This window comes from Cervus canadensis, chromosome X, assembly GCF_019320065.1.
Source record: "Cervus canadensis isolate Bull #8, Minnesota chromosome X, ASM1932006v1, whole genome shotgun sequence".
In the NCBI taxonomy this organism is placed as follows: Eukaryota; Metazoa; Chordata; class Mammalia; order Artiodactyla; family Cervidae; genus Cervus; species Cervus canadensis.
The window spans coordinates 133,196,647-133,222,222 of NC_057419.1; the positions used below are offsets into that span (position 1 = coordinate 133,196,647).

At 44.5% G+C, this 25,576-nt stretch overlaps 1 protein-coding gene across 3 annotated transcripts in view; it reads right to left on the minus strand.

The window, feature by feature from the left end:
- Positions 1 to 17,391, minus strand: part of GRIA3 (glutamate ionotropic receptor AMPA type subunit 3) — a 288,598-nt gene extending 271,207 nt beyond the window's left edge. Inside the window, exons 1-3 of one of the 3 annotated variants that reach the window (XM_043457534.1) lie at positions 17,095 to 17,391; positions 16,730 to 16,856; positions 15,397 to 15,555 (exon numbers count right to left, since the gene is read on the minus strand). In XM_043457534.1, the coding sequence (XP_043313469.1) occupies positions 15,397 to 15,555; positions 16,730 to 16,838 (268 nt within the window). In that variant the 5' untranslated portion in view covers positions 16,839 to 16,856; positions 17,095 to 17,391. Of the gene's footprint in view, positions 1 to 15,396; positions 15,556 to 16,729; positions 17,048 to 17,089 lie in introns of those variants that run through there. The other 2 variants (XM_043457533.1, XM_043457532.1) reach the window with 2 other exon arrangements.
- Positions 17,392 to 25,576: the final 8,185 nt, after the last annotated feature.

The following is a 25,576-nucleotide window of genomic DNA, read 5'->3' on the forward strand; positions in this document are numbered from 1 at the left end:
CTCATCTTGCTTCTGCCTTCAGGGAGACGCATCACCTTTGGCAAATCTCTTCTCCTTTCTTGGCCTCACTTTCTTCATCCAGCAAATGAAGTAGTTGGACTACAACTGCTTGATCTAACTCCAATCGTCTCTGATCTATAACAGGATTTCAAGACTTTGTTTTGCTCATTCCTGACTGTAAATCAGAGGATGGGAAAATGACAAGTTAACATGGAAGGCACTAAATGGAAGATACCATTAACCATGGTCCCTGAGACTCATGCTTAACTGCATTTCTAATTCACTTGCTGTGGACTTTACTCTTCCTCTCTGCTGCCTTTTTTAAAAAGACAGGGTTGTCATTATTTTTGTATGTAACATCATGAGGCAGCAGTGAAAGTTCAAAGAAGAAGGATTATGTTGGGAAGACATCTCAAAGAGGGGCCAAGAGTCAGAAGGCCTGCATCATAATCTCAGGCATGCATCATAGTTCACTGGCTGTGTGACCTTGGTCAAGTTATTTAGCCTCTCTGTTCCTTAGTTTCCTCACCTGAGAGGAAAAAGTCAGTGATCCCATGAGGCAACAGAGCAGTGGGCTTGTAGGAAATGAGAAGAGGAGGTGATGCAGGTGGAGCAAGAGCACTGTGGATATAAAGGAAAAACATGCTTTGGTTATCACCCAGGTTTGGGCCTGCTGGAGACAGCACGCTGGTAGATCAGGCCAGAATACAGAGAAGAGGGGAGGAAAAAGACTGCATTGCTTCGTGGTCCTCAGCAGGATCCTTTGTAGTGAGTCCGTGTTTATGGAATTGGCTAGTTAACCTTTGCTCTGGAGAGAATGAAGACTGAAATGCTGGAAAATCATATTAGCAAAATTTCTCTTTTAACCTTTTCCATATCTCCTTCCTATGCTATTTTTGGCCTGACTTAGGCAAGCAACTTCAAAAGAAGAAAATCCATCCACTCAAACTGATATGCTCTTAACTACCATCCACACACCATCCTTAATGAAAAGAACTCAGAAAAATCATGGCTGGGAGAGCTCAACTGGCCCCACATTTTTCCTTGTCTAAGTGAAGATTCTGGGATCTACTTTTCCACTCTCCCACTTTCAACTGCATGAAAATTGAATTTTACATTTGGAGAATGGTTGTACTTCCCTCCAAGCCAGAAAGTACCAAGGTTAACATATCCACATTGCTTTATCTCAAGCATATCTTGTTCAGATTTTTAAAAAATGAAGAGATCATGTCTTTCTAGACAATTTCAGTCAACGAAGGCATGATTAAACATAGTGGCATGTATTCCCTGGCTTTTGGGGGCATTTGGTCAGTTCTTCCTTTCTCCTTTACTTTGCCCCAAAGCAAATCCTTTATGCCTGCAGCAGCACTGTGAGTACTCAAAGATGACCCTATCTGGCCTGGTTCCAGTTACAGATACACAGAGGGTATAAAAATGAGTTTGCAGGGCTTTAGGGATGGCCATAGATGGGAAAAATCTATTGTATAGCTTGGTTTTGATTAATTCTATTCCTCTCTTCCACTTACCAAACACCGCAGTACTCTGTGTTAACAATAACTACTACTTATTGAACACTTACTATATGCCAGGCATCACAATAAATATTTTACATGCATAATTTCATTTAAGCCTCACAACAACTTTATAAGGTAGTTACTATTAAAGAAAAAAAAACACAAACCCTTATTTACTTATTTAGCCGGGCCACTTAGCATGTGGGATCCTAGTTCCCCAATCAGGAATCAAACCCATGTCCCCTGCATTGGAAGGGCAGAGTCTTAACCACTGGACCACCAAGTAGGTCCTGGGTAGTTACTATTATAATTACCTTCATTTCACAAATGAGGAAACTGAAGCTTAGAGAGGTTAAGTCATTTGCCCAAAGTCATACAGCTACTGAGAGACAGAGCCAAGATTCAAAGGCAGGCAGTCCAATTTAGGAGCTATCCTTGGGCCTTTGGTTGCTCCCAAACTAAGTAGCAGAAACAACCTTCTACTAGGCAAGGGTAACTCCTTGCTGCAGAGAGTTAGGTGCCAAACCCAAGGGTCAGGAGTGAGTGTATAAAGAGCTGCGAAGTTCCAGTTCCCTTTACCCAGGAGAGAGCTCAGCTTCCCTCATTGTTCTCAACCTGTCCTCATATTCTAGAGATATGTCTACAGGCAGTAGAGGGAAGAATTGGGGACAGTAAGAGGTGGGACTGACAGAAACCAGGAGCTCAAAGGACACTCTTAGTAACTTTTGTACAAGGTGGATTCAACGCTGGTAAGAGCCTGTGGTATTTAGTTAAAGGGTTGACTAGACTCAGAGATGTGCCATAAGTGGGTTTCCATTGAGTTGCCATCATCTGGATGGCAAGAGACTAAAATGCTTGTCAAATGCTAAGTATCACCAGGAAATGGGACAGTCTAGGGAAAGTATATGCCATGTGTATGTGCCAGGACAGTGTCTGCTTTAGAGAAGAATGGATGGTATGGAGGGCCTCAGCCCTCAGTTCCCTGGGCTCTTGACTCCAGGACCCACAGAGAAATCTCACTCACTAATGCCCAAGGAAATGAAGGTACTTCCTCTGAGAAGGCCCTGAGCACTTCCTTGCTGTTTTTCCCTCCATGGGCAACCCCATTTCTAAGAGAAGCTCCAGGGCCTTATTGTAGAGTCAGTCCCCTGGGTGCTTGGCCCAAGTGTTTTCTCCCAAATTAACCATCTGAGGACCTGTGGATGCCTCCTGAGCCTTTTAGAAGTCAGGGGGGCTACTTGTGTGCTGTTTGGATAATGGAATATCACCAAAGAACAGAAAGAATGATTGATGGTGTGATTGGAAGTGGATGGAATTAGAGATGAAGATAGTTTCTTCTTTCCCAAATGGGAAAGAAGACTAATTCTTCTCTTAAACCCATAGTCCTTCAATTATGCAGAAAAATAGACCTCTGAATTTTTGATCACAGAATATCTGAGTAGCTCACAATAGACAAACTTGCTGGGCAAATTTGGATGCATGGGTGAGAGATGTAGAGGGCTATGGTTTGGGGCTGGTGATCTGAAGGGGTGCCATGATGGGTTTTTTGGCAGAAAAAAATAATCTTGGGTTTGGAGCAGAGCTGAGAACTGTAGAAGGCCTCAGAAGGCAGCTACTTAGGAAGGAAATTTGATCCCTAAAGTGACAAGAGATTTAACTTTTCAAAACTAGGTTTCTCTTTTTAGGACAAAAAGCTCAAAGGATTTTAAACTAATGATTATGTTGATGATAATAATATCCAATATGTGCCAAGCACAATCTAAGTACTTTATGTGGATTTCTGAATTATCTCATTTAAAACTCTCAGTAACCCTATGAAGTGAGGATTATTGTTATCCCCACTTTATTACTGTGAAATCAGGCACAATCAAGGTAAGTAACTTGGCCCAAGGTTTCACAGTTAGCAAGTGGAAGAGCTAGGATGCAAGCAAAGATAAGCACAACTGGCTAGAAACACTGTCCACTGGTTTCAAGGATTCAGTAGTTTCATCATAGTCTTAAGAAGACAGAGAATAGATGAATATGAAGAGAAATTTCTAGATGTAGTAGAAGAATCTGAGGGGCTTCATTTTGGATGATCTTTCCTCAGTAATCAATGAGGTGAGACTGTTACTAGAAATGGAGGTGGTAGGAATTGGACAAGAATGTAAAACATGGCAGCCTCCTCAGTGATCATCCAGAAGAAACTTCCCATTTTACAAATGATAAAAACTAGAACCAGAGAAGGAAGTGGCTTGTCCAAGGTCATCCAGGCAGTAGGTGGCAGAGTTGAGACTGGAACCCAGATCTCCTAATCCTTGCTGCATTGCTCAGCCCACTGTTACCCACAACCCCCTACAGCTATAACTGCTTCCCAAGGCCCTAAGAAACATGATATCTCAAATGTTATATTTTCTGTAATTTATTTTATAAGACTTCAACATAAATTGTGTAGTATATATGTGGGTTATTTAGTCTGAATCTACAGCCTTAGGGTGGTCAGTTACCCTTATTGGGAATTACAGAGTACAGGAGTGGTTATCTAGCATTTAATAATTCTAATCAAGAAGTGGTTTCACAAACACTTCATGTATCTTTATCTTTAATGAACACCAGAGGTTTTGTTAACTAGCATTACATTTCTCATTGGTGAAATCAGTAGTGTTTAACACATGTGGGTTGGCTAGAAATATGGTAGAGATGTTCCCAAAGTAGCAGAAAGAGGATGTAAGCGTCTAACAAGCTCTATAGTGTTATCCCTTGGAATAGTACCCTAGGCTTAATTTTGTAAATAGTCGTGTGGGCAGTCACCAATGAGGATTCTTGGTTAGCTTCATCCTGCCACTAGGGTATTGTTTTGTCTGCCTCAAGTGAACCTTTGTGTGAAGTGTTGATGGTGCATCTAGAAGGAAAGGGTGTTGGACTTGACTGAGCCGACAGGACAGAACAGGCTGTCTAATCATTTTTGTGCCTGCTTGACATTATTTTAATGAGAAAAAGAATTTTAGATGAGGTTTACTTTTGTACCTGCTAGTGAAGTTATGGGGAAAAGACCTATAGCCCTCACTCTAACAATGACTGGCTACTGGTATCCAATGAAATATACCTAAGGATTGTGAATGACTAGTTGGCTTTAGGTCAGTTTACAACTCCAAGCAATTAATTTTGGACTCCTGTCTAAAGTTGGTGAGCCTCTGTCTTGGGGTGTATGGGGAGCTCCTACCCTAGGTGAATGTTGATAGAGCCTCACTTGACCCAGCAGTCTCCCATTTGTAGAATTTGCATGTACCAGAGTCTAAGCTGTCTCCCCTATAGCACTGCCTGGAAGTATCTCTTTTGGCCTGCTGAGCACTTGTTAATGACTGTGCCAGCGTTCTGACCTTGCTGCAGGCCTCAGCATTGCCTGGGAGAAGATTAGTCAGAGTTGAGCTGGCACTCAACCATGAAAAGCTGCTACTGGATATACAGTGTATGCATGTAGGGCCAAAAAGACAAAGGAGGGGACGTTCTGCCATATTGAGGTATCTTTATGGAACACAATGAAGACAAAGTCAAGAGGATTTTTACTAAGAAGAGATTTTTCTCTTTTTTCTCCCCATTCATTATGACTATCAGTTAATAGAGCTTCCCTCAGCCAGTAACTCAGTTGGTAGAGGGAGGTGGATAGTGTAGTGCAGAGGTCCAAAACTAGTACCTTCCACCTCTTCCCACCCCAAGTCCTGTCACAGATGTTTTGTTTGTCTCATATTGGATTTGAATGTATTCCAGAAGTGACATGAACTCTCCAGATGGCCACAGGCCCCACCCACCCCTCTACGCCAAGCCCACGTTCCACGTTTATGTGACCCACCTGGCCCGTCATCATCTGTGATTTCAACCCCAGCTGACACTGAGTCTCACCTCTAGAGACAGGAAGATCTCAGGTAGAAGCCTGACTCCACTAATTAGCCAACTGTGTGACCTTGAGCTTCCCAGGTGGCGCAGTGGTTAAAAAAAAGTGCCAGCCAATGCAGGAGACTCAAGAGATGCGGGTTTGATCCCTGAATTGGAAAGATCCCCTAGAGGAGGAAATGGCAATCCATTCCAGTATTCCTGCAGGATAATCCCATGGACAGAGGAGTCTGGCGGGCTATAGTTCATAGGGTTGCAAGGAGTTGGACACAATGAGCAACTAGGCATGCACATGCCCTTGAGCTAGTTGCATATATATATAAAACCACCTCTGAGTCCTCTTTTATAAAATGGGGATGAGAGTAGCTCCTTTCTAGCAATGCTATGATGATTCCATGAGATAAGACATGTACCATGCTTAGTGCAATGTTTTCCATATGGCATGGGTTCAATGAATGGGAGTTATTACTATTATTTCAACCCTAGTGTTAAGTTTCTTGATAGCAAGGATGGCACAATGAATGCTATATAAACTGGTTGCAGTGCATCATTTTAACAAATGGGTTGGCATTGCCATGCCACCTAGTTTACAGCATGGCTAAAGACAAATCATGAGCCAAGAAGGAAAGAAGCACTGTCAAGGCAGATCATTTTCTTGTCCTTGCTTACCATCTCAAAGAACATTTTTGCTTGATTTGTTTACCTCAGACACTGTGACTTGAGGTGAGTTTCTCAGCTCTTTCAAGTCTTGATTTTCCAATCTGAGAGCCCAACTCACTAATGCTTGCATGGGCCAACAGCACCTCACTTACAAAAGTAACATGTGTAGGAAGTGCCTGGTCAATGCCTGGAGATTAGGGGATGCTCAACAAGTATTCAATATGAATCCACATATCTCTGTTCGCACTACCAGGGCTAATGACACCAGTGATTCCCAAATCTCGTGTGCATTAGAATTACCCATAGAGTTTGTTAAAAAGGCCTATCTTTATATTTTGTGACTCAATATGTCTGAAGTGTGACCTGGGAATTCATATGTTTAACAAGCATCTCTGGTGATTCTGCTGCAAGTGGGCCAATTCAAGAAATACTGTTTTAAACTAGCCAACAAGTAGTCTTGGAAACAGCAGTAAGATAATGTTTGAGAATATATAACAGGTTCTGGCTAACTGTGGATGTTAGTGGCCTTTCTACCTTAAATTTACCAAAGTGTTCATCCACACAGAAACCCACACCCACATCCGCACAATGATTCCTCTGTGGATTGGGTCCTGATCTCTTCAGGTCTCATCTATTACTGGTAGCCAATCCCTTTCTGGGTAGCAGCAAGGATGAAGGCCCTGATTGCAATGTGTACTTGGCAAGGTAGATCAGTCAATCATAGATGACTGAAAGGGGACTATTTTTGATTGCAACATTTTTTAAACATTAAAAAAAAATCCTCACCAGCCCTCATCACAAACTGATTGTACTTCTGAAAATATCTCACAGTAATTACAGGGATCCCAGAGATTGAGGTCATCTATTGCAAGAAACAACCATGCACGGAAGAAGCAGCAGACCACTACCACCAGAAAGGTGTGATTTGAAGGGTCAAAAACAATTCAAATTTTAGTTAATAAAGGACCAGATTGTGATCTATGGAGAAGGTCACATGTTGCAAACTAGGCGGAGTGTATTTGAGTAACTCTTGCTCATCTCTCAGAGTCTCCCACTGCCCCCTGAATGCCCACCATGCACTGGGCACCCCACTCTTTTGGGCAGGTCCCTTGTTCTGGGGTCACTTACCTGTCTTGGAAAACCTCCTCTGAGAATCCTGCAAGGTAACAGGTAGTAATCTGATCAAACAATTACTGTCGAAATAGTAATGGCTGATAAGGATTTAGCACATTCCCTACCAGAGATGGCATGCTTGCATTTAACACAGGTTTTCAGTGCAGTAACAGAAATAAGTGAATTGCTGGGATTTCAGACTAATGGCAGACTGTTGTGGGGGCAATACTGGGGGATGATAGGGTGCTATTTGATAGTCCTCAAATGACACTGGATAAGCTTTTAATGACTTCCCTGGAGCACTCGTCAGCTCACATGTGTTAGAAAGTGACACCACTTCCCCACCCTCCCCTCTAGCTCACAACGAGTGCCTGGCACCAGCCTTGAAAATGGAGTCAATTTTTCAGGTTCTTAGGGAAGCAGACAGAACTTGGGTTGTGTTGTACTTCATATTTCTAACCCCGTCGAACGAAAGTCGGACAGCTGAGGAGCAGATGCTACGTGCCCGCTTCTGGCATGCTGTGATCCCAAGAAGCAAAGTGGAGAGGCAGTTGGAACTGCATGCCAACCTTTGCTCTCTTGGGCAGGTTGTTTCTAAAAGGGACACTTTGGGGTATGGCAAGAAGCCAAGATACTGTCAGCCTGGCTCATGAGCTACCTCCCCCCTCAGCATGCCTTCCAGTCTCCATTCCAAAGCCCTATGAAAAGCAACTCTTTAGATGCTCTCATCAGACACCTTCAGACATGGCTGAAATGAACATAGAGTGGTTAAGAGTATGATAGGGACATCCGTGAGTCAGAATGAGCCAAATGTGTCTCTTATAAAGTTTTCTTTGAAAGTCATGTGGGTAAGAGCTTGTCTGGCGAAGCCTTTTTCTTTGGTGATCACAGTCTCCCTGCAAAATGTGGTTTGAGTACCAGCAGTATTGGCATCACCTGGGAACTTGTTAGAAATGCAGATTCTTGGACACTGAAGATCTATTGAAGCAGAATCTTCATTTTAACAAGATCCCAGGTGTCTGCTATGCACATGAAAGGTGAGAAGTGCTGTTCTAGATTGAACTGTGCCCCATAGAGTTAAGGGTCATGACCAGCTGTGTCTCCTTCCCCACACCCCTTCTAAATAAGTACGGATGGTCACATTGATGACAAGTGCTAAAGAAGTAAATGGCAGTTAGCAACTGAGGAGAAGGGAAGTCCAGACAGAGGGCAGTAAACATAGTAAAGTATCTACATATGAACCTTCACGTTGTGAAACTTCAAAGGTGTAAATGTATGTTTGCATGGCCAATCACGTAAGTTAGTTCATGTGTCTGGTGTGTATTGTCACATGTATGTGACACTCCACATGTATGTACACTCCACAAATGGTTGTGCTTTTGTGTACTTTATAGTACTGTGTAGAGTAGAGTAGTACAGTATCCTCATTTCAAGCCCAGGATGTCTGGAAGCAAGTGTAAAAGCAGCTGTGATGTAGTTGCTACTGCTGTACTTTTCAAGACACTGTACTGTAGGTTTAAAAATGTTTTCTTTATTTTTTGTTTGTTTTTTACATATTCTTTGTGTGAAAAGTATTATAAACCTATTACACTACAGTACTGAATTGTGTGAGTGGGGTACCTAGGCTAACTTTGTTGGACTTATGAACAAACTGGGCTTACAAATGTATTCTCAGAACAGAGCTCATTCATATGTAGGGGACTTACTGCACTTCTCTGACTATTGCTCAACCAGAAATCCAGAACAGTGTATTCTGCTTCTTTCCACTGTGTGTGTGTTGGGGGGAACCAGAGCGTGCACTTGAGAAAAAGGAAGGGAGAAATGGAGGCAGTGGGGAGGAGACACTACTCACATAGGCTTCCACGTCCCTCCAGAGTTAGATGCTGCCTCGTAATCACTACATTCTGCCTGCCACCCCAGGGAAAGAGAGCTTTCAGTCTGAGACCAGCTTCCTCAGCACCTTTCTCCCCTCCTATGGCCTCCCTTCCCTGCCAGTGCATCCCCTGCCAGGGCCCACGTAGGCACCTTCAGACTCTGCAGCAGCCTCTTTTTGGGTAGTACATCTAAAAAGTTGACATTTTCTAAGAACTACTTTACTGAGGCATGATTAAGATACAAAAAGTTGCACATACAGTCTTCTTTAGGAAGAAACTGTGTCCCAATGACCTTTTGCTGCTTCCCAAATGACCACAAAGGCATTTAAGTTCAACATGGTGAAGCTGCACCTCCCCTGTGCCTTGGGTGAACTTATACCAAACTTACCACATGCAGGGAGCTATATATATATATAGTTTTATATATAATTTTTTATTGGAGTTTAGTTTTATAATGCTGTATTAGTTTCTGTTGTACAGCAAAGTGAACCAGCCATACACATAAACATATCCCCATTTTTGGATTCGACTTTGGCCTGTAGAGGTCTTCCCTGACCAGGGGCAGCTGATCTCTGGTTTGGATAGAGTGAACAGCTGCTCTGCACCTCATGTCCAGAAACACTCCTGTTTGAGTAGCTTTCCTTGGAATTGAGGCATTCATGTTCCCCACTGTCTCTGGTTTTAGAGCAAACACTCCCCAGTTAGGTAATATTAACCCTGTATCAACCACTCTCAGCTTGATTCTTAAATTAGATAAAAAGCTGTCACCCTCAAAGTAGGAGTATGGACCAAGGACGGAGATCTTCTGGCTAGAGAAGGAGCATGTGGACTGGAAAAGTCTAGAGCAGGAAACAATCCCTGGTGTGGTGGTTCAGATTTCTGAATCAGGGGCCAGTGGGACACCAGTGAAAGGGCCTTGGCTGGGCAGGTGGAGCATGAGGAGAAAATAATGGCAAGAGAAGATGAAGAAGTGAGAAGAGGACAAATTCCGTCCATGTGGAACTTCTGCCAAGTACCGACCCCTTTCGGGGGCTGCTGCCCTGGCTCAAGGCTCACCCCACAGACAGGCTGAGGCTATTTGTCAGCTCTCAGACATTTCCCAAGCCGGGAGGGACTTTTGTGTCTGCACAACTCCCATACTCCTGCTGAAAAGTGCCCTGAGTCCCCACCTAGGGTTTTAATTGCACCCTCCTGTGGACATGTCATCTAATTAGACTCAAAGCATCAAAGTCAAAGCACCAAAGGAACAAAGTCAAAACTTGACTTTTTTTTAATGGCCCAGGTAAAGTATGCAAATAATTTTCCTGACCTTCAGAGAAGATGGAAAGTTTTTTGAAAGGTCTTTCAAATATATCTGTGGTCTCAATCTAAGAAGTTCAAAGTGGAATCATCAGAATTAGCATATGTATCCCCCCCTCCCTGTGAAGGTATGAATTCTACCTTCTTAAATTCTGGCCCTCTCTAAAAATGCATGCTGTCTTTTAATCCTTTAGCCAATTATATAAAAATAACAAATCTCTTATCCACAAAGTAAGATTAATAATGGTGCCTCAGAAGCTTCATTTATTTTTCCATCCATTAAACTGAAACCAGCCAATCACTGCTGACTACCCATAATAATGAAATTTTTAAAAATACCAGGAGTTAGAAAAATACAATAACAATCTCAGCCAGCCCCCACTATTCTCCTGGAGTCTTGGTGAGTAGCGAGAGAAAGGCAGAATGAAGGAAACAGACCTCTGATAGAGGCAGAAGTGGCGGATGTGAGAAACTAGTTTCATTTTAAGGATAAAAAGTTAAAATTGCTGACAGGAAGAAAAACCATGGCTCTTTTCGCAGTGGCCATAGATGGAGAACAAAGAAGTTTTGTTTCTTCCTTGCCCTCAGACCCTTCCTGTCACCCCCTCTCCACTTAGTAGATCAACCGGAAGTTGCCTTCTAGGGGCGGTTATACACTTTGCTGGATGCTCATCTTTACAGCCCGCTGATTGCCGTCTATTTTTATGGTTCAAATGAACAGCATCACCTTCCTCCCTCCTCACCACGTAAAAAATAGATTAAAGAAAAAAGAAAAAAACATAATAAAGCTTGTGAGGTGACTGAAATCTTTGACCGGCGACCTCTTCGTGCTCCAGTGAGCTTATGGAAGACCAGTCAGCAGACAGAGGCAGAGCTGTTAAGGTGCAAAGATGGGGGAGTTGGGGGTGGGAGGTGGAGCTGGAGCAACTGACACTGTTGTGTGCCAAGATCTGTTTAAAGGCAGGTGCCAGGATATGATGGGTCTTCACCCTGCTTCCAAAGATGATGTGTAAAATGCAAACCAAACAAGACCCACCCAAGAGCAGAGAATAGGATCAGGAGAGACATTTCTTTCCCAAATGGACTTAAACAGTTAAATGGAACCTGGCAATTAGAATAATGAGATAATTAGATTGTGACTCTGTGGGCAAGAGAGGAAAACCTGCCGCAGCTAAGGACACTTCACTTGGTAGCAGAATGCACTCAGTTAAAAAGGAGCGTGCTCTCAGTTAGCAGGTATATTTCAAATGGCTCGAAAAAAATTAATGGAACACAAATTTGCAGCTGATGAGGTACATTTCACCAGCCAAAGGGATTTTGCCTGGGGCTCCATTAGAGCCTGCACTCCTAAGTCCCACTCTCAGTCCCACCATCACTACTGCGCCTCCATCAACAGATTTCTCTTTAAGCCAAGTGCGTTAAGAGCACAATTCTGTGGTGAATAACCTTTAAGGTTACATTTGCCTTTTCCTTGCCTCTTGCAAACAGTGCGTAATCCACGAGCACATTTGTTGGCTGTAAAGGTGTACAACAGCAATTTTTGCAATGACAGTGCGGAGAAGGAATATGAGATCTGTGTGCTAATGAGCTGACACTGCAGAGGCTGGGGCGATGTAGTGTGGAGTATACTACAAGTGCACAGCAGCAAGACACAGGAGCAGACTTCAAGGGAATCGGAGGCATTTCCTGAGGAACCAGGGCAAGCAAGCCACCCCAAGGGGACCCGGCGGTCCCTGGGTGCTGCCACATTCCCCCAAAGCCTTATGATGATCAAATCTGGTTTTTAAAGAACAGACGTGTGTACAGTGTAAAGCATGTGTGTACATCTCTTTTCATGAATACTGACTATGTGTGTAGGGGTACCTGTGTGTGCCTGAAGGCACGTGTCCTGGAATCATACTATTCACACCATCCTTCTTTCTGGGGCTACCTGGCCAAATTGAAAAGGAAGGCAGCAAACTCAGTTAATCCCTGTGAAATAAGAACATGTGCTCCAAATCAGAGGAGCCTCTTTGATAAACTTCAATTCACCTCTGAGCTGAGATCCCAAATGAACCACCTTTCAAAGCCAGCGATGCTTTTATTGGCCTCTTAAGACGTGAAATGAAGTTGGAGTCTGTCTTAAGCAAACCTCTGGGAAGTTGTGCAAAAAAAAAAAATGGTTGCTGGTGAAGAAGAGTCTTTAAATAACTGATGCCTGGGATCCGTTGCAAGGAAACTCTCTGAATACATTGGAGGAGGGGATGTGGAGGGAGAGAAGGGACACATACAGGAGGCATTACCACTTGTTTACTTTTGGCATGTTTACCTGCATAATACCTGTGTCCTCAAAAGTGTGTGCCTGCCCCAAGATTGAGGGCGCAGGAAAGATCATGGAAAGAAATCAATTCTAGTGTTAGGGGAAGCTGAAACAAGGAATTCTGAATAGGAAGAGGGGAAAATGTCTTTAATTTTTGCCATTCTATTCCATACTGAATCAGATAGGAGAGGCGGGTGACCAGATTTGGACTCATCTGGGGTTTTCTCAAATTCTCCCTAGATCTCCACGGAGGGGCAGGCCAGAAGATCCAGGGGTTTTTTGTTTCTGTGCCGTAGTGCAATCAATTGTAAGAACGGAACCAGGATCACCTGCCAGTCTCTAGTGCCAAATTAGTATTGTGTGCCGACATCTGTGTCATGTGATCTTCACTTCCAAGAGAGAAAGGCCAGGGCAAGAAATGAGATCCACCTACAGGACTTCCCTGGCCCTGTGAAACGATTGGATTGTGTTCTGCATTCAGAGACTATCCGTCGGAGACAGCTTTGAGATCTGGCCCCCATTCAGTGATTGTGACATTCAAAGAGGACTGTTTTGGGGACCAGAGAAAATGAGTGTTCCTCCTCTGTCTTCTGAGCTGTAAAGTCTGAGTGTGCAACAGGCAGCTGGGTGCACATCACTGGTTTCTGGAAATGTCTCCTGTGTGAGTCAGTGTGTGCATATGTGTGGACTTGGCATAACTAAGGGCAAGGTCACCTTTCTGTTTTGTCTTTCCTGTTGCCAGTGAGCCACACCCTTTATCCCACACTTTCAAGCCCCCAGCCATAACCTAGTCTTGTAAGCTTATAAGCTGAAGTGCTGTGGACTTAGGGTAGGGGCTTCTGATCAATTTCTTTTCCTTTCATGGTTGTTCCTTTATTGCTCTGAGAGATAAGGCATGAAGGCAACTCAACACCCAATATGGATGACTTACTGCCTGTTCTCAAACCTGAGCTTTTCACACATCAAGGATTATTTCCTGAATGCTCCTTGAGTAGGGTTCTGATGGCCCTGGGCTGGCGAGTGCCAATCTGATTTGCCCATAAAAAACAAGACCAAAACCCTTGGAAATCAGTCATTCCTGAAAAGTCAGTTAGCACTGTTTATCTCTGTCCTCATCAGTGGAAAGGCACTAAAGTGAGTTGAAATAAATGTTATTCATTATTAATAGCAATAAATCCGGGTAGTTTCATGTATTTGGTTTTGAATCTGTTCTAATTGATACTTAGGAAGTTGCATTTGAAATGCAGCCTCTAGACAAGATCACAGTGCTGCAGGATTAAGAGTCAGATGTGTGTTGTAAGTGTGCTATAGAAGACAGTCTGGGATTACCAAAATAAGATGCAAAGTATAGACAGACATTTTGTAACTTTCACACTTAGCTGGAATTAATAAGCTCCTATTTTTGTCAATGTCAGAAAGCCAAAGAATGTCAAATACAGAGTATCTCAGAACATGTTCTTATAAGGATCTATACCTTCAGAGAAATTTTTCTTAAAGCTGATAACTGTCACCATTTCTTGCAAAGTACTTCACCTCCATCCCCTTGACCTAAGTCTTCAAGTCCAAGGAACCCATGGCCTTGGAGACCCTGTCAACAGTTTTTGGAAATCACATATCCTTTGAGGCAGAAGCATTTGAAGAATGTCATATACAAAGTTTTACCCAACCAAATATAAATATCATTTCTCCCCTGAAAGAAAATCAAAAGTCAAAAATTCCCAAATACACCAGCCATAACAGCAAAACATATTTATGCCATCATCACCTTCATTGGTGTGAAAACTTTTCATGAAATAAGCTTAGATGAAGAATGATCAGTCTTTCTCATAAAACATTCCAGAAAAACCTGTGTCCAACAGGCTATTAGTCATCTGGGTTCCCGTGGCTTTACTTCTTAAAATGTCCCCTTTCCACAGGGCACAACTAGCTGTTTCAGAAGCTGCTTTGGGGCTGATGAAATTGCTCCCTTTTGATATCCAGTTTCTGCTGCAACCTCCCCCTTCCACCTTTTGCTCTAAGTTAAGAACTGTGTTGTCCTTAACCATGGGGGCAGGGAGCAAACACCACTAGGGGAGACAGAACAGAGGCAGCTTTTTCCAGAGAGTCCTCTGAGCACTTTCTCCCTTCCCATCAGTTTGCCAGGCGTTCATCACTCTAATCAGTTTGCAGTCTTATCAGTTCCTATCAGAGCTCTCTCGGTAAGAAACGTGATATTCTAGGACAGAAAGAAACCAGGGAACCCAGCCTGATCTGTCCCTCAAGGTCACTTGTCTGCAGAATTTCTCATATTTGGCTCCTACATAGCGATTGTCAAATTCAGCTCATTCTTACAGCCAGGTGCTAGCTTTAACAGTCAAGTAATGTACATCTTGAATTGATTCAATCAAGAGGCTTCTTTCTTTAATCCCATCCGAAGAAATTTCCATGAACAACCATGCTATTTTTTCCTTTTTTTCCCCCAGCCAAAGGAAAAGAAAGGGGAGGGGGTGGCGGGGGAGGGAGCGCCAGTTTAGCAGGGAGGAAAATGAAAGTTTTGCATCGAACGTTATTCACGACAGAGTTTTGTGTACAGCCTTAAGTCCCTCCCTCGGCAGGATCCTCTGGCGTTCATTTCTGTCGTGTGAAACCTGAATTGACTCGTGCCCCTTGAATGTCGACTGGGGCCATCAGCCCCCGCCTCCAGCACGGACAGCAGACCCCAAGTCCCATAAGCGAAATGCAAATGAGGCCCCCAGGTCCCACAAGGAGGAAAAGCAGATCTACTTACAAGCATTAGTCACAGAAAAACTATTGGAAGAATCCAAGTGATCTACGTGGTAATTCAAATGGAAGGGCTTCTCGGTGGTGTTCTGGTTGGTGTTGTATAACTGCACAGCAAAGCGGAAAGCACTGTGCTCCTGCACCGTATTTCTCATGAAAAGTCCACCTAGAAGCAAAGGGAACTGAGATTTGGCTTGTGTCCTCCCCCCCAGGAGCGCTTAGAAATTGGGGAGCACTACAGATGGACGATACCCTCTCAGTGGTACCCGGGTGCACGACGATGATTTTGTTTTTTAACCTGTGTGTCTTTGATGACTCTTAAGAACTCGAATTTTGGCCAAGAAAAACCTAGTTTTCCTTCCGAGAGTCAGAGGAGAGGCTGGGGAAAAGGGGGCATGGGGAAAGAGGGCCGAGGAGCCCTGCTTTGGGGGTCGGACGATGGAATCAAGAGTGGGACTTGGTTCTTTCTCAGGCGGTAGCTTCCTGTCCCCTCTTCCCTCATACCTCCCATCTCCACAAGCTGGTTCATCCTTTACTGGCGCAAAGGGAAAGGTTGGAGAGAAAAACAATTTCATTTCCCCCTGCTACTCTATCCTGTTCCCCACAGCCCCTTCCACCCCGTGACAATACAGGGGCTGGGTTCTGTAATTGGCAACAATTCGAACTTCTTGACTAGTAAATACAGGCAGAAGCCGAGAAGAACTCCCTCCCAGCGCCCGGCAGCCGGACTCCAGACAGACACAGCGGCAATTCATGAATTCGTGGGCTGCGTGACTTCGCCGCTCGCTGGCTCAGCTCCTAGTCTCACCCCTGCCTCTACCCCATCCGCCACCGACCTCGGTGGCTGCCCGGGGCTGGGGGATGCAGAGTGGGTTTCCACCTCCCCCAGCACTAGCGGGTCTCTCGGGACCCGGAGACGCGGGACGGGGCGCCCCGGACCGGGTTACGCGCCCTGGCGCAGTCAGACAGGCGGCATCACCCTGGGACAACTTGCAGCGGCGGCACGCACGCCATGGCAAAGTCCGGGGCAGCGAGCCGAAAAGCCGCGACTCTGCGCCGGATTGCAGCCTCCCAGCCTCTTGCAGGCGTCCCCGGCTCCGCTCAGCTCGGAAAACCCGGCAGCCTACCCCCCACCCCCAGCCCCAGGAGACCACCTCTCCGGTTCCCGATGCTCCCCAGACCAGCCAGCTCTCTGGGGTTCAGACCCGTGAGATTCCTGCCCGATCCCCATCCCCAGTCCCTTCCCAGGCCATGCAGGACAGGGACCCGGTAGCCGTGCCAGGGCAGCGGGCTCGGGCGCCGGAGAGCCCGGGCCGACCGGCAGACTGGCTCGCGCTTACCTATGCTGATGGTGTTGGGGAATCCTCCGTGAGAATGACCCAAAAGCCCCAGGACTAAAAAGAAGACCGCCCGGAGCACGCTTTGCCCCATTTTCTTCTGCCTGGCCATGCTACGCCTAGAACGAAGCTGACAAGAGCATGGGCGCAACTCGGGAGTCGTCAAAATAATAATAGAAAAAGAAAAAGAATTCGCTGGCTCTTTCACCCCCTCCCCTCAACTTGCTCTCGCTCACTCTTCCTTTCCACCCCACACTAGTCCTCCTCCTCCACCACCTCCTCTCTTCTCTCTCTCTCTCTCACGCTCCCCCTCTCGCTCCCTCTCGCTCCCAGGCTCTCTCACACCCCCTCCCCGCCCCCCACCTCACTTCTGTCTTCACACCAATCTGGAAGGCGGGTTCATTGGCTGCAAGCTGGGTTCGCCAAAGCGATCTCCCTCCCTATCACTAAGACAGACAGACAGAGAGAGAGAGAGAGAGAGAAGAAAAACACAAAACAAAAATGAAAAAGGCAAAACACCGGAAAACAAACCAACAAATCCCCCAAAGAAACAAGAGAGAAAGAGAGAGAGAGAGAGAAAAGAAAATCTGAGACTTTTCTCCCCCAGAAGATGGTGGGTCTAAAGAGGGGAAAAAAGAAGGAAAGAGCGAAAAGGCTCAGCGGTGGCGAATTGGGCTCTTCCAATTGGGCCGGTAGGGGGATATTGATCAAAGTTGATCTGACGTGGAATTAAAGCCGCACACCGCTTAGCTCCACTGCAAACTGCAGCCGCGGACTGCAAAGCCTCGGTGCTGGCGTTTGTCAACATGGGAGATGGAATCGATAGAAATACACCAGTCCTCACGTGGGCCAGCCTTTCAAGCTGCAGCCAGCTTTTTAAAGAAAAGAAGAAAGAAAAGCTGTATTGTCTGTGCGTTTGTGCGTCTGGCTTAAAGCAGAGGGGTCTTGCGGGGGGCGGTGAGTGGTTACTCTGGAGTCTCTGTGGAGACTCGGAGAAGCAGTTCCCATCACAATGCGCCCGAAGATGCTGCGCATGCCTGGGCCATGCCGCTCAGTTTTTACAGCGGAGATCCGAGAAGGAGTGAAGAGCCCCCCAGTCACCCCCCCCACCCCCACAGCTCTGGGAGGCGAGTACCTCTCCGGACCCAGGCGCAGAGCCGGGCCTACGGGGGAGAGGGGAGACGGCGGTGCTGGGCAGCGCGGGGCTGACTGCTTGGGAGGACGTAGAAAAGTCTGTGCGTGGAGGTGGTAACTAAAAGGTTAATGAAAAGGACGCTCAGTCCCAACAGTGAAGGAGGAGAGAGGTGTAGGAATGAGTTGGGATATGGTGGCTAGGAGAATTCCATGGACCAGAGGAGCCTGGTTGGCTACAGTCCATGGGTTCGCAAAGAGTCAGACAGGACTGAGTGACTTAACACACACACAGGGATTGGAAGTTAAGGTTGGAGGAAACTGCCCCTAACTGCCTTGCTCCCTCGGTCTTGCCTTTTTACATAGCATCCTAGGCCCCTGAGTGATGACCCCAGAGGCCATCAATTTCCCCCCACTCCTCTTGTCTAAGGAGAGGAAAGAACCTTGGAAGTAGGCAGTGCAGTCTGGATGTCTGTTGGGGGTGGTCCCCTCCACAACATCCCTTGGACAAACAAACCTCTTAGGCTGTAGCCGCCTCTCCATAGCCCCATTCTCCAGTGGTGAGAAAAAAGAAGCCTCCTTATCTCCGGAGTCTTTCACGCCTACCCCAGCTACTGGGGAAGGGCTGGATTTTGTCCCTCCCCACAACAGCTGTTCTTTTTTTTTTCATATCCTCTTCTCCTGGTGTACGTGGAAAATGAAACTTCCTGCCAGCCTGCAGCAAAGTGGTACACATGGGGCAGAGGATACTAAGGCAGGGCCCCAGGGCCCCAACTGGCACAATGATTACGCCAGAACTTTAGGTTTGATGTGACATATATTGGAGCCCAGAACAGAAAGTTTTCAAACCCTTGAGCAACCAGAAAAATAGTTCTAGGCTCTTCCCAAATGTCTACCCATTCTGATAATGTAGAATCTCTTCCTATCCCACCACCCATGGAAATCTATTGTCTCCATTTGGATGGTCCATGCAAAGAGTGAGGGAGAAACCTGGGAGTCCTAGAAGCCTAAATTTTCAGGTGGTTGGGATATTAGGACAAAAGGGTAGCAGAGAGAGGCTAGGTTGACTACTCCTTGACAAATGTGGAGTGAGAGACAGCATGGTTCAGGGACATGGACTTAGGAGACAGGTTCAGGTTCAAATCTATATTCCATCATATAGAGGCATTGTGTGACCTTGAGTGACTTTCTTAATCTGAACCCCAGTTCAGACTTTCACCTGCAAAATGGAAATAGAAATATTTCTCTCCTGATAGAGTGGTTGTAGATTAAATAAGATTAGTGGATTAAGTGGATCTAATTCATTGCCTGACTCAAATCAATAAATGTTAATTTCCAAACTCTCTTCCCTCTTTCTCATCTTTTGATAGTGCCATTTTCTCCCCCAAAGTACCCCATGCAATCAGCCTGCTCTTTCTCTACCATCCCCCAAACCTCAGACTCAGCTACCCAATTTTTGCCAGTGTTCCATATCAGTCTTCCCGTTGTAGTTCCTCCAGAGCCCTAGGAGACAGGACAGAATCTGGTAGATGCATCTGTACTAAGGTTCTAATGGCAGGCAGTGGCAATTTAATATTAAAAAGGACACATTTAGAGAACCTTTACTCTGTGCCAGGCACTATATGTTCCTCCTTTTAGATAACATAGTTGCATTTTAATAGGAGCCTTCAATGCTTTGGCCAAAGAAATAACTCTGATGAGGAGTTTCAGGTTGATTTCAGGTGGATAGACAGCATATTTTGGACAGAGGCGGGGTCGGGGGCAGCTTTGAGCACACCTCACTTTACTCCTGAAGGCCTCCAGGTCCCCAGCCCTGCTTGGCTGACACTGGGCATCAGTGGATGAAGAGAATTGTGGCCATCTTTAGCCATTTGGCTGGAAGAGTAATGGGGTGGGTCAGTAAGGAAAGATGAGAGGAAGAAAGGCATCTCAGTGCCTCTGCACTTGAAAATTCTCCATTGAATTCATCTCTGTAAAATGGCACCCATCCCTTCCATTTTCAGTCTCCCCTCTCCACTACCTTTTTTCCTCTCTTTCATCTGCTGCCACTCTTTCAACTTTTCACTGTCAGTGGCAGCTGTTGGCAGAATTGGACTAGTCCCATCTGAGCCAGCAGGGACACAGTGGTGCACTAGGCATATTGCTGTTGGTGGAAAAGCCTACTTAATATGTGTGAATTCTTTTGCAATTGATCCCTATCCAAGAAAGCAGTGAGACCCTATTTGAACTTCATCTCTGGTTTTCCAATGAGGAGCTAGAGATTGCACTAGCAGTATCGTAGCCACCAGAAGTTGCCAACAAAGCTCCCAAACAAGCTCTCCCTCTGTGGTTGAGATATCCCTGCTGCACTCAGGATGACCTGCTAGTCTCAGGACCCAAGGCTGCACTCTTAAATGAGCTCTATGATGCAGTTTAAGCAGCAAGAAAATAATTCGTTGCAGTTCTTATTGAGAAGCTGTTCTGTATTCTTTCATGACATGGTTAGTCAGGTGCAGTCACAAGAGGGGACATAGGAAAAGCACAGGAAAACAAAGTTTATTATCCTTACAGGTCCTAGAGAAACTGTCAATATGCCATACAAGAGGACCACATTGTGGGGTACGCAAGGAATGGGCTCAACCAAGGAAGTGGGGAGATGAGGTAGAGACCAGAACAGAGGCCCGGGGAAAGTATATTTATTGGGGTTTAGAATATACAAATATATATATATATACATATATACACACACACACAGCCAGTATGCTGCAGTCCATGGGGTCACAAAGAGTCGGACATGACTGAGTGACCAGAAAACAACAAATATATAAGCAAAAGGGCATTTCATTGGTATATTTCAAGGACATTAGGTGACAGTCAAGTACCACATTGGCACACCTGGTCACCTGGCAGGGGGCTCATGGCCTGATTTTGGGGATGTTGGGGCAGCAAATGAAACATGAAGTTCTAAAATTTATAATACAAAAGTGAAAATAGTGGAGAAGGAAATGGCAACCCACTCCAGTATTCTTGCTTGGGAAATCCCAGAGACAGAGGAGTCTGCTAGGCTACTACAGTCCATGGGGTCCCAAAAGGGTCAGATACAACTTAGCAACTCAGCAACAACAAACAACAATGGCAGTTCTAGCCAATATGTGAGAACACAAAAGTTATAAGGAATTGGGGGCTGGGGCTGAAACAAAAGTCCTATTGTTTACAGATGTGGATGTCTATTTAGAAAAACCAAAATAAGCTGCAGGTGAATATTAAAAAAAAAAAAAGCAAAAGTGAAAATAAATAGTACTTCCCTGTTGAGATTTCTGTTTCAGAATTGGGATGGGGCACTTGGGTAAGCAAAAAGAAATGTCAGCTACTGGAATTTGGAGATGGAGTCTATATCGTACATTAAACTTCATACTTACTAACTGGATATTTTTAAATAAGAAAAATAATGACGAAAATCATTCTGATTCCTTAGAAGGAAATTGCTCTACTCTTTATAAAGTTAATGAAACCAAGATGCTATATCCCTTGCCTAATAGATAATTTTCTCACTGTTTGACTTGAAACTTTGATTTCTTCAACAAACGTTTGACCACCTGCTATATGACAGGCTCTGCTAGGCACTGGGAATTTAAGGAAGCAAGACAGTTTCTGCTTTCAGTGAATTTCAAGTTCAGAGAGGAGCAGATATATTCATTGGGAATGGCAATCTAACAGGATAAGTGCTGTGAAAACAGTAAGTACCAGCTACTCATGGCAGTATAGAGGAAGGTGTTTAAATGTCTGAAACAAAGTATCGATACTTCCCTTGTCCTAGATTCAATGCCATGCATCTAAAAAGAGAAGCTAGAACAACATGATTTCTAAGGTTCTATGATTCTATGTTGTTCCTTGTTCAGCAGCTAAGCCATGTCCGACTCTGCAACCCCATGGACATCAGCATGCCAGGCTTCCCTGTCCTTCATCATCTCCCAGAGCTTGTTCAAACTCATGTCCATTGAGTTGGTGATGCTATCTAACCATCTCATCTTCTGTCACCCCCTTCTCATCCTGCCCTCAATCTTTCCCAGCATCAGGGTCTTTTCCAATAAGTGGGCTCTTCCCATCAGGTTGCCAAAGTATTGGAGCTTCAGCATCAGTCCTTCCAATGAATAGTCAGGACTGATTTCCTTTAGGATGGACTGGTTGGATCTCCTTGCAGTCCAAGGGACTCTCAAGAGTCTTCTCCAACACCACAGTTCAAAAGCATCAATTCTTCTGCACTCAGCTTTCTATATAGTCCAATTCTCACATCCATACATGACTACTGGAAAAACCATAGCTTTGACTAGATGGACTTTTGTTGGCAAAGTAATGTCTCTGCTTTTTAATTTGCTGTTTTGGTTTGTCATGGTTTTCCTTCCAAGGAGCAAGTGATTTTTAATTTCATGGCTGCAGTCCCCGTCCACAATGATTTTGGAGCCTGAGAAAATAAGATCTGTCACTATTTCCAATTTTTCCCCTTCTATTTATCATGAAGTGATGGGACCAGATGCCATGATCTTAGTTTTTTGAATGTTGAGTTTTAAGCCAGCTTTTTCACTCTCCTCTTTCACCCTCATCAAGAAGCTCTTTAGTTCTTCTTCACTTTCTACCATTACAGTGGTATCATCTGTGTATCTGAGGTTGTTGATATTTCTCTGGCAACTTTGATTCCAGCTTGGGATTTATCCAGTCCAGCATTTCACATGATGTAGTCTGCATAGAAGTTACATAAGCAGGGTGACAACATACAGCCTTGATGTACTCCTTTCTTAATTTCGAACCAGTCCATTGTTCCATGTCCAGTTCTAACTGTTGCTTCTTGACCTGCACACAGGTTTCTCAGGAGGCAGGTGAGGTGGTCTGGTATTCCCGTCTCTTTAAGAATTTTCCACAATTTGTTGTGATCCACACAGTCAAAGGCTTTAGCATAGTCAATGAAACAGAAGTAGCTATTTTTCTGGAATTCCCTTGCTTTCTCTTCTGATCCAGTGGATGTTGGCAATTTGATCTCTGGTTCCTATGCCTTTTCTAAATCCAGGTTGAACATCTGAAAGTTCTTGTTCATGTACTGCTGAAGCCTAGCTTGAAGGATTTTGAGCATTACCTTGCTAGCATGTGAAATGAGCACAATTGTGCGGTAGTTTGAACATTGTTTGGCATTGCACTTCTTGAGATTGGAATGAAAACTGACATTTTCCAGTCCTGTGGCCACTGCTGAGTTTCCAAATTTGCTGACATATTGAGTGTAGCCCTTTAACAGCATCATCTTTTAGGATTTGAAATAGCTCAGGTGAAATTCCATCACCTCCACTAGCTTTGTTCATAGTGATGCTTCCTAAAGCCCACTTGACTTCACATTCCGGAATGTCTGGCTCTAAGTGAGTGATCACACCATCGTGTTTATCTGGGTCATTAAGACATTTTTTGTATAGTTCTTCTGTGTATTTTTGCCACCTCTTCTTAATCTCTTTTGCTTCTGTTAGGTCCTTACCATTTCTGTCATTTATTGTGCCCATCCTTGCATGAAATGTTCCCTTGAAATCGCCAATTTTCTTGAAGAGCACTCATCTCCCATTTTATTGTTTTCCTCTATTTCTTTGCATTGTTCACATAAGAAGTCTTCCTTATCTCTCCTTGCTACTCTCTGAAACTCTACATTCAGTTGGGTATATTTTTCTCATTCTCCTTTGCCTTTTGCTTCTCTTTTTTTCTCAGCTATTTGTAAAGCCTCCTCAGGCAACCACTTTGCCTTCTTACATTTCTTTTTCTTTGGGGGATGGTTTTGGTCACTGCCTTCTGTACAAACCTCCGTCCATAGTTCTTCAGGCACTCTACCAGATCTAATACCTTGAATCTGTCACCTCCACTGTATAATCATAAGGGGTTTCATTTAGGTCATACCTGAATGGTCTAGTGGTTTTCCCTGCTTTCTTCAATTTCAGCCTGAATCTTGCAATAAGGAGTTCATGATCTGACCACAGTCAGCTCCCGGTCTTGTTTTTGCTGACTGTATAGAGCTTCTTCACCTTCAGCTGCAAAGAATATAATCAATCTGACTTTTGTACTGACCATCTGGTGATGTTTATGTGTAGAGTTGTCTCTTGTGTTGCTGGAAGAGGGTGTATATGACCAGTGCATTCTTTTGGCAAAACTCTCTTAGCTTTTGCCCTGCTTCATTTTGTACTCTAAGGCCAAACTTGTCTGTTACTCCGGGTATCTCTTGACTTCCTACTTTTGCATTCCAATCCCCTGTGATGAAAAGGACATCTGTTTTTGGTGTTAGTTCCAAAAGGTCTTGTAGGTCTTCCATAGAACCAGTCAGCTTCAGCTTCTTCTGCATTAGTTGTTGGGGCATAGACTTGGATTACTGTGATGTTGAATGGTTTGTCTTAGGAAAAAACCCAGATCATTCTTCTGTCATTTTTGTGATTGCACCCAAATGCTGCATTTCGTGAGCATTGTCTCACATAACTGGAAGGGACATAGGTAGGGCTGGCTTGAATTTTGTTTTGTTGTTTAATTTTTGGCTGCAGTGGCTCTTCATTGCTTTGCACAGGCCTTCTCTAGTTGTGGTGAGTGGGGGTTACTCTTCAGTCTGATACATGGGCTTCTTACTGCAATGGCTTCTCTTGTTGAGGGGCAAAGGGTCTAAGGTGCAAGGGTTTCAGTAGTTGTGGAATACAGGCTCATTAGTTGTGGCACACAGGCTTAATTGCTCCATGGGATGTGGAATCTTCCCAGACTAGGGACCAAACCTCTGTCCCCTGCATTGGCAGGCGGATTCCCATCCACTGTGTCACCAGGGAAGTCCTGGCTTGAGGTTTGATTGGACTCAGTAGGTCAAAATTTTTATCAAAGACCTGATTTCTTTTCCTCTCTCCTTTCTGCTTCCCACATGATGACAAAAATGTCTATAGTATTTCTTGTCTTCGTATCTGCATCATAGCTTTTTATATCCTTGGTTCAAAATGAGTCACATGACCATTCATGATCTAATCCTGTGACCTAGCGATGTCATTCTTAGCCCATGTAAACCAGTCATTATGGTATGGTGGGTTATGCCCCATCCATAATGCTGAGATTAGGGAATAGAGTCATTCCTCCCCACCCCTCACCATACCACATGATTGACACACAGTAGGAGGAGGGAAAGATGGAGGTTGGAAAACAACCACAATAATCCCTAAAATCTCTATTTTCCAAAGTCCTCTGAGACTTGTGAGTGGTAATTATTTTACGTGAAATGTCTTCAGGGCCCTGATGACTTGCTGAAATGGTCTTGTCTTTGGTCCATTAGACATAGACTGCTTAATGGTGAGATCCTTCTGTTATTTTGATAGTTCAGTCCCCTAAATTCAGTTCATGATGCATCTGCCTGCTATTTAATTATTCTCTTAAGAGAATCATGTTATATTGAGTGTCCAGGGTAAGAAACTGTTATAGAAATAATTTCTTTGCCTAAGGGTAGAGGCAAATAGGCTTCCAGGTCTTTTCAGATAGTGACCTACTGACTCGTCTCTGTGTCCTTCTCAGGGTAAGCAGAGGTTTAGGGTGATACTCCACAGACTGTGAAACTGAAGAATCAGAGAGGTTTAGTGAACAGCCCAAGGTCACACAGCCAAGTGTGTGTGTTGGGGAATGGAGTTTCTTAGCCCCCTAGGGCTTTATCCACCAGACCAGAGTCTCCTTCATGCTGTGAGAGAATTGAATCATAAC